At 42.6% G+C, this 14,235-nt stretch overlaps 1 protein-coding gene across 1 annotated transcript in view; it reads right to left on the reverse strand.

Annotated features, from left to right (window-relative positions):
• The window catches only part of LOC148321247 (oxysterol-binding protein-related protein 10-like), a 28,664-nt gene that overhangs the window by 845 nt on the left and 13,584 nt on the right, over positions 1 to 14,235 (reverse strand). The window contains exons 6-12 of the mRNA XM_088318597.1: positions 10,079 to 10,319; positions 7,424 to 7,554; positions 3,696 to 3,845; positions 3,126 to 3,624; positions 1,871 to 2,057; positions 1,053 to 1,235; positions 838 to 991 (exon numbers count right to left, since the gene is read on the reverse strand). Coding sequence (XP_088174723.1) covers positions 838 to 991; positions 1,053 to 1,235; positions 1,871 to 2,057; positions 3,126 to 3,624; positions 3,696 to 3,845; positions 7,424 to 7,554; positions 10,079 to 10,319 — 1,545 coding nt within the window. The remainder of the gene's footprint in view (positions 1 to 837; positions 992 to 1,052; positions 1,236 to 1,870; positions 2,058 to 3,125; positions 3,625 to 3,695; positions 3,846 to 7,423; positions 7,555 to 10,078; positions 10,320 to 14,235) is intronic.

The following is a 14,235-nucleotide window of genomic DNA, read 5'->3' on the forward strand; positions in this document are numbered from 1 at the left end:
TCTCAACCACCAAGTGACCACGGAGACGGGCGGTCACATGCATGTTCTTGCACTGCACAAATTCATAGTACTGAGAATTATCTTGATTTCCTGACGTGCATGACAGCCAATTTCCTCCCCACTGCATGTTGGGTTTGTTCTCATTTCAATTTAATATTTTTAAAAATAGAAGAATCAAGTTACGCAGATTTTACTTGTTAGTACTCAAGTACTCCTTTCTACTTTAACATGAGTCAGATTATTTTAAAGTCACAGTAATCTTACCCGAGTACATTTTTTTTGTCAACCCACCTCTGACCCTGATGAGGACAAACGCTACCGATCTTTTCGTAATGTTTGCGAAAAAGCACCAAGAAAGCAATGAGAATAACTTATTTGTTGCGCCGCCAGATAAAACTATAAATAAAGTTATGACTTTGGGGGGGGTTTCCAAAAGGATAAATTAAGCGAATGTTATAAATAGCTGTACTGAAAGACGGTAAGTAATCGCTTCAAAATGGGTACCAAATTGTCATTGGGTTTGCAGAAAACATTTTCTCACAGGGACTTGCATGTTTACTTATCGGAGTAATTCAGCACGCTTTTCCCGAATAAATGTAACCGTTTGAACAACCTTTAAAAACTTTGTTCAAAGTGCCTTTCAGAGCACCTTAGAAATGCATTCTTAACATGGACGACTGTACCGTTGTTGATAACGTTATCTGTTAAAATGAAAGCTGACGGCATCAAAAATACTACAAACTTATATTATTGAGGTCTGCTAATTGAATCAGCACGAACAAGTCATTCAAATGAGTATTTAAAAAAAGCCTTCTGTTACACTTTTTGTTTTCTGACCTCTTTAATGAAGTATTTGGGTGTCCAAGCTTTGTTAACAGCTGCTCTCCGTCTCTGGTCTGCTCTCTGTTGCTCCTCCAGTCCATGTTTGTGCTCTGTCGCCTCGTCCATGTTGCCGTCTTTTAGCGACTTGGTCACGTGTTGCCACAACCGCCTGCAAGCGCACAATCGCGTCAACGTCCATGCCGCCATAAAAGTCCGTCACGTCCTCATACCTGGACTCGGTGCGTCCTTGTTTCTCGAGCGGTCGCAGCTTCTTTCTGGTTACGGCGAGCTTGGCCGTGTCGATCACTTTGGTTTCGCCGCTGCTGTAGGTGAACTCCAGGGTTCCGTTCCACTCGCCCTGCGCTTTGCACACGATGGTGTTGGTCGGGTTGTGTTTCACCTCTGCAGTTACTCTGGACAAGGACAAACGCGTGTTAGCCAAGTACTCAGTTGAATAACCAAAATTCTGAGAAAAACCTTTATAATTCCCTGTCGCTGCCTCTAAATGGCAGCACACAACTTTTAGGTGCAAGAAACTCCTCAGTCCACTTAAACGTGTTCATTGGCACTGAAATGCCACCAGATGGTAGCAACATAATTGAAGTGAGGCTATATTCAGCTGTTGCTACAAGTACAAATTCATCCTGGGTGTTATATGAACGGCTTCATACAAAGTGCTGTAAAAATAAATAAAAATCAGTCATTTAAAAACAAAGGCAGGTACTTTCCCATGGCTTAACCGGGACAAGTATGTTTAGTTGGGGTGCCAAGGCGAGAGTCCAGCAAAGCGTGATTGTTTTCATTAAATGCAACTAAGTTTTAAGTCTATTAATGGCAATAAAAACTAACAAAAGCTATTAATGGCAAGAATTTCTCCGGTCTTCAATTCTTATTAAAACTGAATTTCAAATGTGCTAAAGCAAAACCTGTCAGAGGTGGAGGGCAGTCGCTTGGACGACTTGTGGCTACTTTCATGGATGAATGTCTAGACATCGACAAAGCCTGAGTTCAGCTGGCAAGTCTGATTGGCTGACAGATTGTGACCCACCTGTGTACTTTGCCGCCATAAAAAGGCTTGGTGTGGAAAGTGACCGTGGCCGAGTAGCCGCTCTTGGCACAGTTGATGGCCACTTTTCCTCCCAGCTCCACCCAGGGCACGGTGAGGATGGAGCGGGCGTAGGCCGAGGGCAGCGAGAAGACGTACTCCTCCTCGTGCTCCACGAGACACAGCACGCCTGGGAGAAGGAAGGAACATTAAGAAAAGCCCAATGACGCACTTTGGAGGATTTAATGCCGTTCTGTGTTCTGATATCGAGGTCCAAGTCATTCCTTCGCCCACGTTCTGATCACCGCAGCTGACAAGCACTCACACACTGCCCCCTTTTGTGCCGTTAAACTTTTTAAGGACATATTTCAAGTCTGCACTTGTGCAACAAAACACAATGAGGCATTCAAGCAAGATATTAATTGGATAATAAATGAGAGCCACTTGTTAAAGTTAAACAACCTTAACAGCAGCAGTCTTTAGTAATTAGCTACAGCAGTAAGCTTTATTGCAACAATTAAGTCCAACTGGCCTACTAATTGAATGCTCGATGTCATCCGATATGGAGGACAAAGAAAACAAACGCTGTGATTGCGCAGAAAAGGAATTTAGGATTTGTTTCATTTGTTAACAGGTAAGCTTTCAATTTTTTTTTACCGTGTCCTGTGCAGCACATAACACAGCTATCAAATTCTCACAGGAAAGGGAAATGCGTCAAACGGTTTATATGATAAAAATCAGCACAATTAGGCGATTCACGCGCATACGACACGGATTACGAGTGCAAGTTTCAGTGGCTCTTGCGGTGAAGGTCACAAGCACCAGCCGCCCTCGCACATGATTAAGCATGACTCCGCAGCCAAAATAATTCAATTTGTGAATCAGGACTTAATGAAAGGTCATTACGGACAAGGTCAATAGAAGGCAGGATGTTTGATGGACTATTTGGAATATCATAGAGGGAAAAAATAGACAAATGTTATTTTCAATAAAAAGTGACATGATTAATCGACAACTAATCGGGGAAAAAAAAATGCTACGATTAATCGACAACTAATCGGAAAAAATGCTACGATTAATCGACAACTAATCGGGAAAAAAATGCTACGATTAATCGACCACTAATCACTTAATCATAGCATTTTTCTTTTTAAATCAGTTTTCATTTTGATTATCACCCTTTTTTGCTAGCTTCGCTAGCTTTCTCTAACTTGGATTGGCAGCTTTTTGGTTTCAGCAAAGGTTAGGGACGACTCACCTTCTCCCACCATGGACACGCCTATCGACATGCCCATGAATTTGCTCTTGGTCCACACGTGTGCGTTGACGCACACCCGCCTCTCTCTGCACTCGCAGTAAAAAGCCGAAACCGGCGGGTGATGGGAAACCTGCTCGGCCACGAAGCGGACTCTGTAACAGCCTCCCGGCGCGTTGTCACCTTGCGCCGCATTGTTGGGACCCCTGCCCGACTCGCAGGTGGACCCCTGATTGGCTCGGACCGAAGGTTTGACTTTGTCCCGAGGTACTTCCCAGGAGCAATGGAAGGTCTCTCCCAGTATGGGATTGTAGGGCTTCTTGGCAACGGCCCCCTTTCGCCCCTCATGGAAGGAAGTCAGGTAGTACTCGACGAAGCGGATGATGCGGTCCTCGGCAGTAGCGCCGGCTGTTACTGACAGGAACAAATCCGGATGAGCCATGAAGTTGGCGTACATCTCCAGCAGTGAGCGCTTTTCCAGAATAAACGTCGGCAGCACCACCTAGGAAAGTTGAGACTCTGAAGCCTCGCTGGCATTTCCGACGGAAAACAGCAGATGATTGAGAGACTCACCCGTGTGAGGTCCATTCCCAGTTTGAGCTGGGACAGTAAGTGGAGAATGACGCTTCGCTGGTCATCCAGGACGCCCAAGTCCTCCTCGTCGTTGTCCTCCGTGTCCGTCACTTCCTCGCTTTGGCTGATGTCTCCCAGTCCTGCTTGATGCTGTCCAGAAAAAAAGCAAACTCAGACCGTTAACTGAGGCGAAGCGAAGCTACGTGGTTCGGTTATGCCTGCTTGTATGATTCCGACCCAACGTGTCATATAACTTTCATGTGACGCCTCTTGCGTAGGCAGGAGCTTGGAAAGGGCAAGAAAAGAAAGATAAAGCTTTCTTCTTCTTCTCATCAATAACTTTTCATTGGCGTCCATTCATCCATCAAACCACTTTTCCCGCGCGTTGTAATACAAGCGCTCGCATGTCTTTTGAAGCTCTCGTTCGCCCGCAGCCCCGATGCACATGACTGGTCAAAGCGGAGTGAAGATGTGCGCTTTGTTTTGTTTCCCGGCTTTCAAGCAAAGGCCCGACAGAGCGCCGCTCAAATGGGAGCGGATGCCTTTGATATCCTGCAGTAACGTGACGTGAGGCATAAAAAAAAAAAAATTCTAATGTATAATGCACAAAGTGCTCTCTAGCCTGTGGGCCACAAAAACTCTCTTTGCACCCACTCTACCTCACTGCTGCTTCCCCTGCATTTCGCTTTTTGCGCAATTCCATCCCGGGGATCTTATTTTAATGACAATCCCTCTGGAAACAACAACAAAAATACAAAAGGAAGCCAGAAGAAATAATGTGAAATCCCCTGAGTGCCTAATTGTATGTGAACTGGAAATTTCCAGCACACGAGTGCCTACCCCGTTACCTGAATATTTCATTCTATGCACGCAAACGTCACGCAGAGTGCACACTCGACACGAAAAACCTGCGCGCACGTGTGCCGGAGTCCCGTGAGTCGGTTTCGGATATATTTATAGACGTGTGCGGGGAGGAGGAAGGCTGGGAGCAGTCTGTTATGATTTCCAGCGCTTCTAATTAATTAAAAAGCCTCTTGACTAGGCAGGAAATTGTTGCTAAGGGGATCAAAGCACTTCTGCTGGAGATGTTGCATGGGAATATTTGACTCAAGTCGCGGCAGCACAGAATTTGAAAGCGTTAAATATGATCTTTAAATGAGCAAGTTGCTTTCTATAAAATGTTTAATAATTTCTGGACCGCATTTCTTTGCCTTCATAAAAACTCTTTGGTTGCTTTCGCAGTGTTTCGGGTTATTGTCCATCTGCACTGTGAAGCGCCATTTTTAAATTCATCTTGCAGCGTTGGTCTGCGCCAACTTAATTTTATTCCCACATTCAGCCTTTTACTGAGACAAACTAGCCTTGTTCATACGCGAATGATTTAGTATATCTCGTGGCCAAGTTTTAATCCGGGCGCTTTGAGGTTGCTGTAGGCTTGAAGTTTACAATGCGACTAAGGCGCTAGTCCGCAGGCAGTTAAGGGAAAATGACTTTCATGTGACTCAATGAAGCTTGTGCTTAAATGTGCCAGGAAGATTTCAGAATGACTTTTTATTTTAAGAACATTTTATTTATTTATTATTATTTTTACAAATGTTTGGCTTTTCTTGATTTAACAGATTTTTTTTGTAATATAAATTAATTAACAGATTGTAATTTTTTTTGGGGCAATATAAATTGTCTCAGGACAATTTCCGGTCCGCTCCAGTTAGAGTTCATGAAAGTTTGAGTTAATAGTAAACATGGGGCGTCTTAAGTCCTGGCTAATCTGGTTAAAAATATATAAATTGTATTTTTGGCCAATTTAGATGAGTTACTGAAAACAGTGCCCAACTGTAACCAAAACATTCTCCCATTTAGAAAACATGCAGCTTTTAACACTCACGTTATCTTGATGTGCCGCTAAATTCTTGCCCTGCATACAACTGGACTTCATCTCCATAAAAGGACAACTACTACTACTACCACAAAAAAAAAAAAAAAATGAAGTAGCTTCAAAACACGCAAACCCCTTTAAAAAGCTCCGCGTCAAAGTTACGTTTCAAGCGCTGGTAAGCCCCAATAACAGCACACATGTTGGTCTCTTCACTCTCGAGTCGTGGAAGTGAGCAGCTGCCCACCCAGAAAAACAAGGAAGTGGTAAAACAAAGCTCAGGGCAACATCCCGATGACGTCTCCTCCTGCTTCTTCCCATCATCCTGATGCTGTGTTTCCCCCGCATGCTCGCTACTTCCTCCTCCCTTGTATTTTCTCTCCTGACATCACTTTCCCGCCCACTCCCCCCCCCCCCACCTTAAATTCAGTATTCCAGCCCCTTTTCATTTGCTTGACTCCTCTTCCCTCTTCACTGATTTGCGGGCTGCAAGGCAGCTTGCTAAGAATAGAATAAGCCTTTATTAGCCGCGCAATATGCAACTTCTTTACCGGATTGAGGTCAAACTGTCACTGTTCTAAAAAAAAAAATATTCTTAACTGTCCACTTTTGAGCTTCCACGACAAATGTGGTCAGATTTGGTTCAAATACATAAACTACTCAACAGTTAATTCAATCATTTTTTTTTAAACGGTTCTATTTCCTGCTCCAACAAATTCATAATTCATTTGAATTTTCAGTCAATTTAGTATGCAACTCTCCTCCTCAAGACTAATTCTGTTTGATACATGTCACGTTTTCCTCCTTTTCCCTTTCTTCGCCATCGTTTCCTTCACCCAACCTCCTTTTCCTTCCTCTGCCTTGTTACGTCATCGTCAGCCTCCCCGCTCTCCATTCGCATGTTTTGCTTATTGCTCCTTTTTTAGAAGTCTCCATTTTTCTTTCATCTATCCGGTTTGCAAATCACCATGCTCGCCAACATTCCAGCTCACCTCCTTCTTTGTATGACTTTTGATAAGATCAAAAATGTCGTGCTTCGAAAAAGCAGCTCATTTTAACACCCTTCAGTGGCTGACTTTTATTATTATGGGATCCTCAAATGGGTGACATTGGTTATGCAATTGTTTGCCATAAATGACGGGATTGTGAACAGCTGCTGGAAAGCTACGTCATATTCATGCAAAGCATTGTGCTGACCTCTGCTGGTGAAAATTGGAAACAACAGGATAAGAGACATCCCATATGCATGACGTAAGACCACGAATATTTTTCTGTATTGATCCGATCCAATAAAATGAGTCACGTCATTGCAAAAATAATAATCAGTTTTGACTTTTACAGTTTGCATGTATAAATGTTTGGAAAATTGTAACTTCACTGCAATAAAAAAAATAAATTAATTATTTCCTCTGTTCGTTTCGCTCATTCTCATTACAAGAGGGTGAAAAGCACAAAGGCTATTTTTTTTTTATATTTGCATTGGTTACTTAGCTCCAAATTTAGTTGTTAAAGGGGCGAAACTTTCACTTGCAACAGGCTGAATAGAGAGACGAAAAAAATGCTATTGTGGTGAAACGTGCTATATGATATCTTCGGTGGGAGGTACAATTGCTAACATTTGTGAGAATATTAAAAAAAAAAAAAACCTCTGCCGTGTAAAATATATCATGAAACAACTTAACAGGTCCCATAGAGTCAAAAAGTTTGAATGTGCATTGAAATGTCACGCGCATGTTGCAGTACCTGAACTTCACATTCCCGTTTTCGAGACGTGAAAGGAAGCCGGAGCTCTCCCCACTTTAAACAAAGGACGTAAGGAGAGAAAGCGTCGTAAGTCCAAAATGAAATCTCTCACCTCTGCACCGTGTGACAGGCTTCTTTCCCTGACGGCTGGCGAGGGCTCGGCTGAGCGCAGAGGACTCAGGTTGCCATTTCTCAGATGCTGCCCTGAGGGTGACTTTGGTACCGTCCACACCGGAGCGCCATCTGAGTGAATGACAACGTTGTCAGAGGCAAAAGCGAAAGGTGATCATTGATGCCCGGTTGGCTTGGCCGGAATGAGGGTGGAGACGGCTCCGATCACTTGTGATTCACTTCTGACATTCAATATTAGATTTCCGAACTAAATCTGAAAGGCGGTGGTGGGATTGACGCGGACGAGACGGCAGGAAATTGCGTGCGCGTGCCTGAACGTAATATGTGTCCTTTTATCCGACCGCTTCAAAATCCGCAGTCAAAAATCATTCCAAAGTCAAATTTAGCAGGTTAGATTATTTCTCCCGGCAGAAAAACTGCAATCACAAAAACAAGCACGTTAAATTGCTACCTCTCTGACGGTGTCAATCAAAATCAAACCTTATTTATGCAAAGGCAATGTTTCTTTTTTTTTTTATTGGATCTGAATAGATGAAACCCAAGAGCACTATAAAATTAAACAAACAAAAAAAAAATTATGTGACAAGGCAGATCTTGCCCATTTTTTTGTCTTCTCACATGTAAATGTCTCGATATCAACCTGCAAAGTTAACATATTCATCTAAAGCCCTTTAAGATAAAACAGATCTAAAAAGTCTACACCCCCCCCTGTACATACTATGTATGCGAGAAAGACTTTTGCAAGGGCAAATAAAAATAATGTAGCCACTCAAGTGTGCTACCCTCTTATAATCCGTAAATAAAGTTTAGATGTTCTAGCAGGATGTTTCTGACATTGTCTCTCTCACCGTCTCGACAAAAAAATGCACTCAACTAGCCTCAAGGCATCTGTTTAGATTCTTATCCGATGAAACTGGATCCAGTAGAGACATTAGTGTGCCTGGAGGCGCAGGTGCGTGCGTGCGTGCGCCAGAGTTGGTCATTCATGATCCATTCTCAAGTCGGGAAAGATTTTCTTTTATGCATATATCACTCGTCTAAAGTTATGCGTGCCGGAGATGCACAATGCGGGTGTAAATTCATGCAAGAGGGATAAATCCGCAGGTTATGTTATACAATTGCACGGACAGCAATTTGTATTAGAATTGGAGAAATTGAAAGAATTATTTTGATTATAAATTTGAATACCTATTTTTGTCTGCCCATAATGTTTTGAAAAGATTCACATCATGTTTGTTTGTTTTTTTTTAATTTTATTTTGTATGTAAAGTTCATTTTAAACACCCACTCATTTTTTGTCAAATCTAATTATCCAGTAAATAATCAAACATTTCCCGAGGGGTAAACAATTGTTACTATACTTCATGTTGATCACGAATTTCGGAAGTGGCACATCATTGCCTTCATCAGGAGTTAAGCAAAATTCTGATTTAATATTGTTGCTGTCCGTAAATTCCTCTGCACGTAAAAAAAAAATCAAGGCCCTACTTAAAATGACTCTCGTCGGGCTGTGAAGGGACTCATTAAAGTTGATTTCCTCTGTGGATTTTCATTCCACTTCCTGACCGGATTTGTCTTGGCAGAGGAGAGGCGAGCGGCAATTTGCCTCCGTTTTCACAGTAAGCGGACCCCACACACGCCATCGGTCCATTCGCAAGCTTGACCCTGTCAGAGTTGGCCCTGCAGTGGCACGTTGTTTGTTATGAAGCATTTTTCTTTTTAAAAAAAAAAATTTAAGTAAATAATAATTTGGCAAATTCTCATGCGTCACATAGCTCAGCATTCTGCTCATAAAATTCCTCACTGTAGTAAGGGGGGGGGGGGGGTTCGGAACCCCACGGGGCCTATCAGCCAGGCAGCGGATACAAAGCGGTTTGTACTTGCAGCAAGGTGGTCCCGCTCCACAACAACGCATGGTGACTGTTGGTGCACAGAAAAGATCAATGCGCCGTCAGGACCGGCTCGTCACCGAAACATGAATCGTCACATGACACTCATTTGATTTGCAAATTGCCTTCACCGCTGCGACGCATAGTTGACTGAAGCGGTCTCAAGAGACGACTCGGAAATATCTCGTTGGCACTTTTGGGGTATATCCTGCCATTTTTTTTTTTTTTAAAGCCAGCAAAGCAAGCACCCTCAGGCTGCAGGAGTTTTCAGTCCAAATAGCTTTATTGGATCCATCATAATCAGGCACAGGGAAGGTTCAACACGACATTGGCGTCACGCACCACTGTGGATTATTTTTTTGCTTCAATTTTTTTCCGCCATTCACACATAAACGCTGAATATTTCCGACGTGGGCTTAAAACGCTTGGTCGGATACATTTTCTTCAAATACACATCTCGGTCATTCACGCTGTCGATTTGGATTTGAGCAGAATTTTCGACACAACGATTGAAGCCATGAATGGTCATCGATGGCAATGACACGTCACAACTTAAAATACTCCCTAGCAACATTTGGTACAGACGCTGAAGGTAAACGTGCCCGTCGGGCAGGAACAGGAATGACAGTCCAGCTGACCCTTGCTAACTGGTTCTGAACAAGCCGACAGAAAGGACAAAGAGGAAGGAGAAGAGAAAGCAGTCGGGGGCTCCAGCAGTACGAGAATGGAGGCCGGGGACGACTCACCCGTCGGGGCTCCGTGGACTGTGTGGTTGCGCTGAGAATCCTGAGGCGGAGGCGGAGGCGGCACCTGGCTTTGCTTCTGTTGGAGGATGTTCAGGCACTCTCCCAGGCAGCTGAGCGTGGCGGCCGACGTGGCTTTGAGCAGCAGCAGGTCCTGGTCCAGACAGGAGATGGGACCTTTGGTGGGCAACGAGTCAATGGACTGGACCAGGTTCTTTTGCTGGCCCTCGGCTTGGGACATCATCTGGAAGACGGCAGGAATTTAACTCATGACTTCCAATTGAGCCAGCCGTGACTCTCGTGCGCCGATACGAATTTAAATATGGAAAGCTTCAGCTCCGAGGTGGATAAATCCTGGTAGTGTAGACGAGAATTAAGGAGAGCTGGCAGGAAGGCAGCAGCAGGATGAATTGCAGCTCTTAATGCAAATTCTGAAGGCCATCTTTGATAAATATCAGACAGCTGTCCAAAATGCTCGAGTTCAATGATTTTTCTAATCTTTTAAAATGTCACAATGACAAGATACTTTGTTAAATTCCACCAGAACGTAAAAACATCGGTCTCCAAATAGAATGAGGTCCACTTTTTGTGCCATCATCCATTTGAGACCGCTTGTTCTGTTCATTGGAGCACTGGAGGCTATCTCAGCTGACTTTTAGAAGTTATTTACAGCACTTCATTTTTTTTTATGGTCTTCAAAAACATTTAAAATAAAAATTTTTTTTAAAAAATAATTTTCAGTCAAATTTAGTCCCAAAACAAAATAGTGTGCCTCCATCTAGTGGCGGACAGTGTAATTACACGCAAAATAAACTAAATAGCTAACACAATGATGCCATTTAAAATTCCACTCAAGCAACTAAATTATAATTCATTGGATCAGAGTTCATAATATAAACGCATCCTGATAGTGTCACCTCATCTGCTCCAAAAGCAGAGAGCCAAAAATAACAGCCCAAACTTTTCAAACAAGACCACCTGATGAGAAAACACATCTTAGTATGCGAATTATTCCTGCAGGAATCAATCATCTCACCTCACAAAAGGAAGAAAGACAAAGTGTCCTCTTCCTTGGAGGTAATAAGCTTTTCTCCGCACTAATGTATGCGGGTTGCTAATCTTGCCTTCATTAATATTGTATACGTTCGCAGCCCACACCTCGTCTTTTGCACGCACTTGACAAGCGCATCTGCGGCGGCACACAAGCGCTATTTCGGAAGCACTAAAAGCTGCCGGATGAGCTTATATGCGTCTTCTGGCGTGAACGGAAACACTCTTTTAAGTGCAACAATAATTAGTCAGCTATGCATTTACTTGGATTGGATGCAGGTGTATTCAAGGTTTCACTTAAAATTTAAAAAATATATATTAAACACAATCTTAAAAAATATTTGAACAGTTTGAGAATTTCAGGTTGCTATTCCGCACTCGACAACAGCAGACGGTAAATACACAATTGTAATTACATTTATATAACAACATTTATAACAATGGTGTAAAAGTAAGTGCAGCCTTTTTATGAGCATTGGCGATCGTTTATTAGACAGAATCTATTGTGTAAAAATCTAAATGTAACACAACAGAGCTTCAGGGTTCCTGTTAATGAACATGTGTTCCCATGAATTAGTAACATGTCATAAATAATGTCGAAATGACACGCTCGCTCGAGCCTAAGATGTCATTACAGCAAATGTTATTTTTCAGAGATATAAAAAAATGACTGAATTAAATTGTAATAAATCAATGCACCTTTTTTATAACACATTTGCTGGCTGTTATTAACTCATTCACTGCCAGCCAAGTAAGAAAAAAAAAAAAAAGGATTTTTGACGTCTTTAGCCGTCATTGGCAGTGAATGAGTTAATCTACTTGTAATATGTGCTCTCTATGTATTTTTGACGCATGAAGAAGCAGAATGGCCCTAATTTCCAAACACAGCAAAACCAGACTTGCTCTGTGGAGCCAACGAGATCAGTAACGCTTCCAGAAATAGCCTAACCCCAGTGATCCAGCTCCAACACGGCTGTGCGAGTGTCCGCCCGTGCCGCCGTTTGATGAGCTCGCATCAGTCGGCTGTGACAAGCTGGCGGAGGGCAGACGCTCATGTGGTCTGACTCCCGCTGCCGCGCAGTCGGGGGATGGACACATACATGCGTGGATGAAAGGTGACAAATGTGACAACAACCAGTTCTTTGGGAAATTCCATCGCTACACTAGACGGATCTCGCAGAACAACAATCTCGCAATTTATAATTTATTAATTTTCTTTACTATAAGCCGCTAATTTTGTCCCAAATTTTGAACCATGCGGCTAATACAATGGTGCGGCTTGTCTGTGTATTTTTTTTTTTTCACGGGTAGGGGGCGCTCTATAGTTCAGAAAATACGCTAAATAAATCTCGCTCGATTTTTCTTAAATTTTTTTATTTTTTTTTTTCTTGGGTCTCCTCTGTTTTAATTAGCAAAGTTGTTGCCACGTTAAAAGGCACTTTTTTAACAATCTGTTTATGTACCTTTATATGCATTCGCAGTACAAAATCGTTCTGGACATGCAGTAAACTATTTTTTTTCCAACATAGACAACTGCGGTTTATAGCCTGGTGTGACTTGTATATTGATTTTATTATATTATTATTATATTTATTATTATTTTATTATTATATTTATTTATATATTTTATTTCTATTTATTTATTTGTATTTTTTTTTCAAAAAAGAGTTGCCTTGGCTTATATACGGGTGTGCCTTATAGTCCGGAAAATACGGTAGTAATTAAAAGGGATCATCCAGCCAGGATGGTCCATTTTGCAATAACAAGCTCAATTTATGTATTCTTTATCAGGAAAATATTAGATTGAGTTTTTTTTTTTTTTTTTAAAACAGCCCCCTAATAATAATATACATTTCTTTAGTTTGTGCGTATTTAATAGGCCGTGGAGTTAAGAGAGCCAACGTGTCGTAATCACAGCAAGCATCTGTTGGCTTACTGCCTGGAAGGTTAAGTGATACTGGCTGAAGGTCAAGCCGACGAGACAAAATCACGCAGAAATTCACGGATGTGTGAAGAGTGAGCGTTATGAATGCCCAGAAAATACATCCTACGATAATGTTTGCCCATAAATCTCCTCCATCCAATCTCTCAATTGTACCCAGGATATAAATTCCAATACAAGCAGTCTTGCATGCAATGGCAGCATCAAGATCCTCCCCTGCTGTGTTGTCATGGCTGGAGAAAGTGAGTCGGATGTGCTAAATGACGGCAGCTATTGTAGAAATCAGGCCAGACGAATGTGAAGCCAAACGGAGAATGAATCACAAATCGCGGAGGACCTCGTCCCCCCCGCCCCAGTCTGACGTGGAAACACAAGCACCAGAGGAGTGTTTGTTTTACTTAATGAACACGCCATCTGCTCAGTATTCACTCCGACTGCAGCAGGTTGACTCAAAGAGGGGGCGCAGACTGCTCCTCAGAGGTGAGAACCGATTCTCCTCTCACTGACGGCAAGATGCTCTCTTTCTGTCAACAGAGTGAATCACTTGGATGAGATATTCTTAGCCGGGATGATGCCGACGGCACAGCGGAATGGGGAGCCGCGCCACTTGAAGGCTGGCCGGAGAGGCATGAGAGGAAAGCGCTCGGCACGAGATGCAAAGTGGGGAACTTTTGAAACGCTTCGTTAGTGACCTTGCGGTCCAAAAAAGCTGCCAGCTTTCTTTGAACAGTTTGGGGAAGGCCCTTTTCTTTGCACCCCGAGAAATTGTCGCCAGTCAATCGCAGGGCAAGCAATTGTGAAATGTGGGAGAAAACTATCCATAATCTAGAAAACTTTGCCAACTAGAGAGTTCCCGTCCAATAAATTCAAGAAATTTCAACCCAGATGTATAGTCTAAAATAAATGTTATGGTCCTGTGAGAATATTAGCTTTGCGTTCAATTAAACAGAAACCAGGTTCATTTAAAAACCAAAAAGAATGAGACGGGCCCTTAGATGGAGTCTTGACTGTCCTCCAGAACTTGAATGCACCACCGCAGCAGCCTCATAAAGACGTAGCAAAGGAAGATTTTTCTCCATTTAGCTTGATGAATTTCAAGGCTCTTATTTTGGAGTCGTGTTTTCGACATCGGTGCAAATGAAGTCACATTTCTAGCAGCATAAGCGAC

The sequence above is a fragment of the Idiotropiscis lumnitzeri genome, chromosome 16 (genome assembly GCF_059441095.1).
Source record: "Idiotropiscis lumnitzeri isolate Australia: NSW breed Sydney's pygmy pipehorse chromosome 16, RoL_Ilum_1.0, whole genome shotgun sequence".
NCBI lineage: Eukaryota > Metazoa > Chordata > Actinopteri > Syngnathiformes > Syngnathidae > Idiotropiscis > Idiotropiscis lumnitzeri.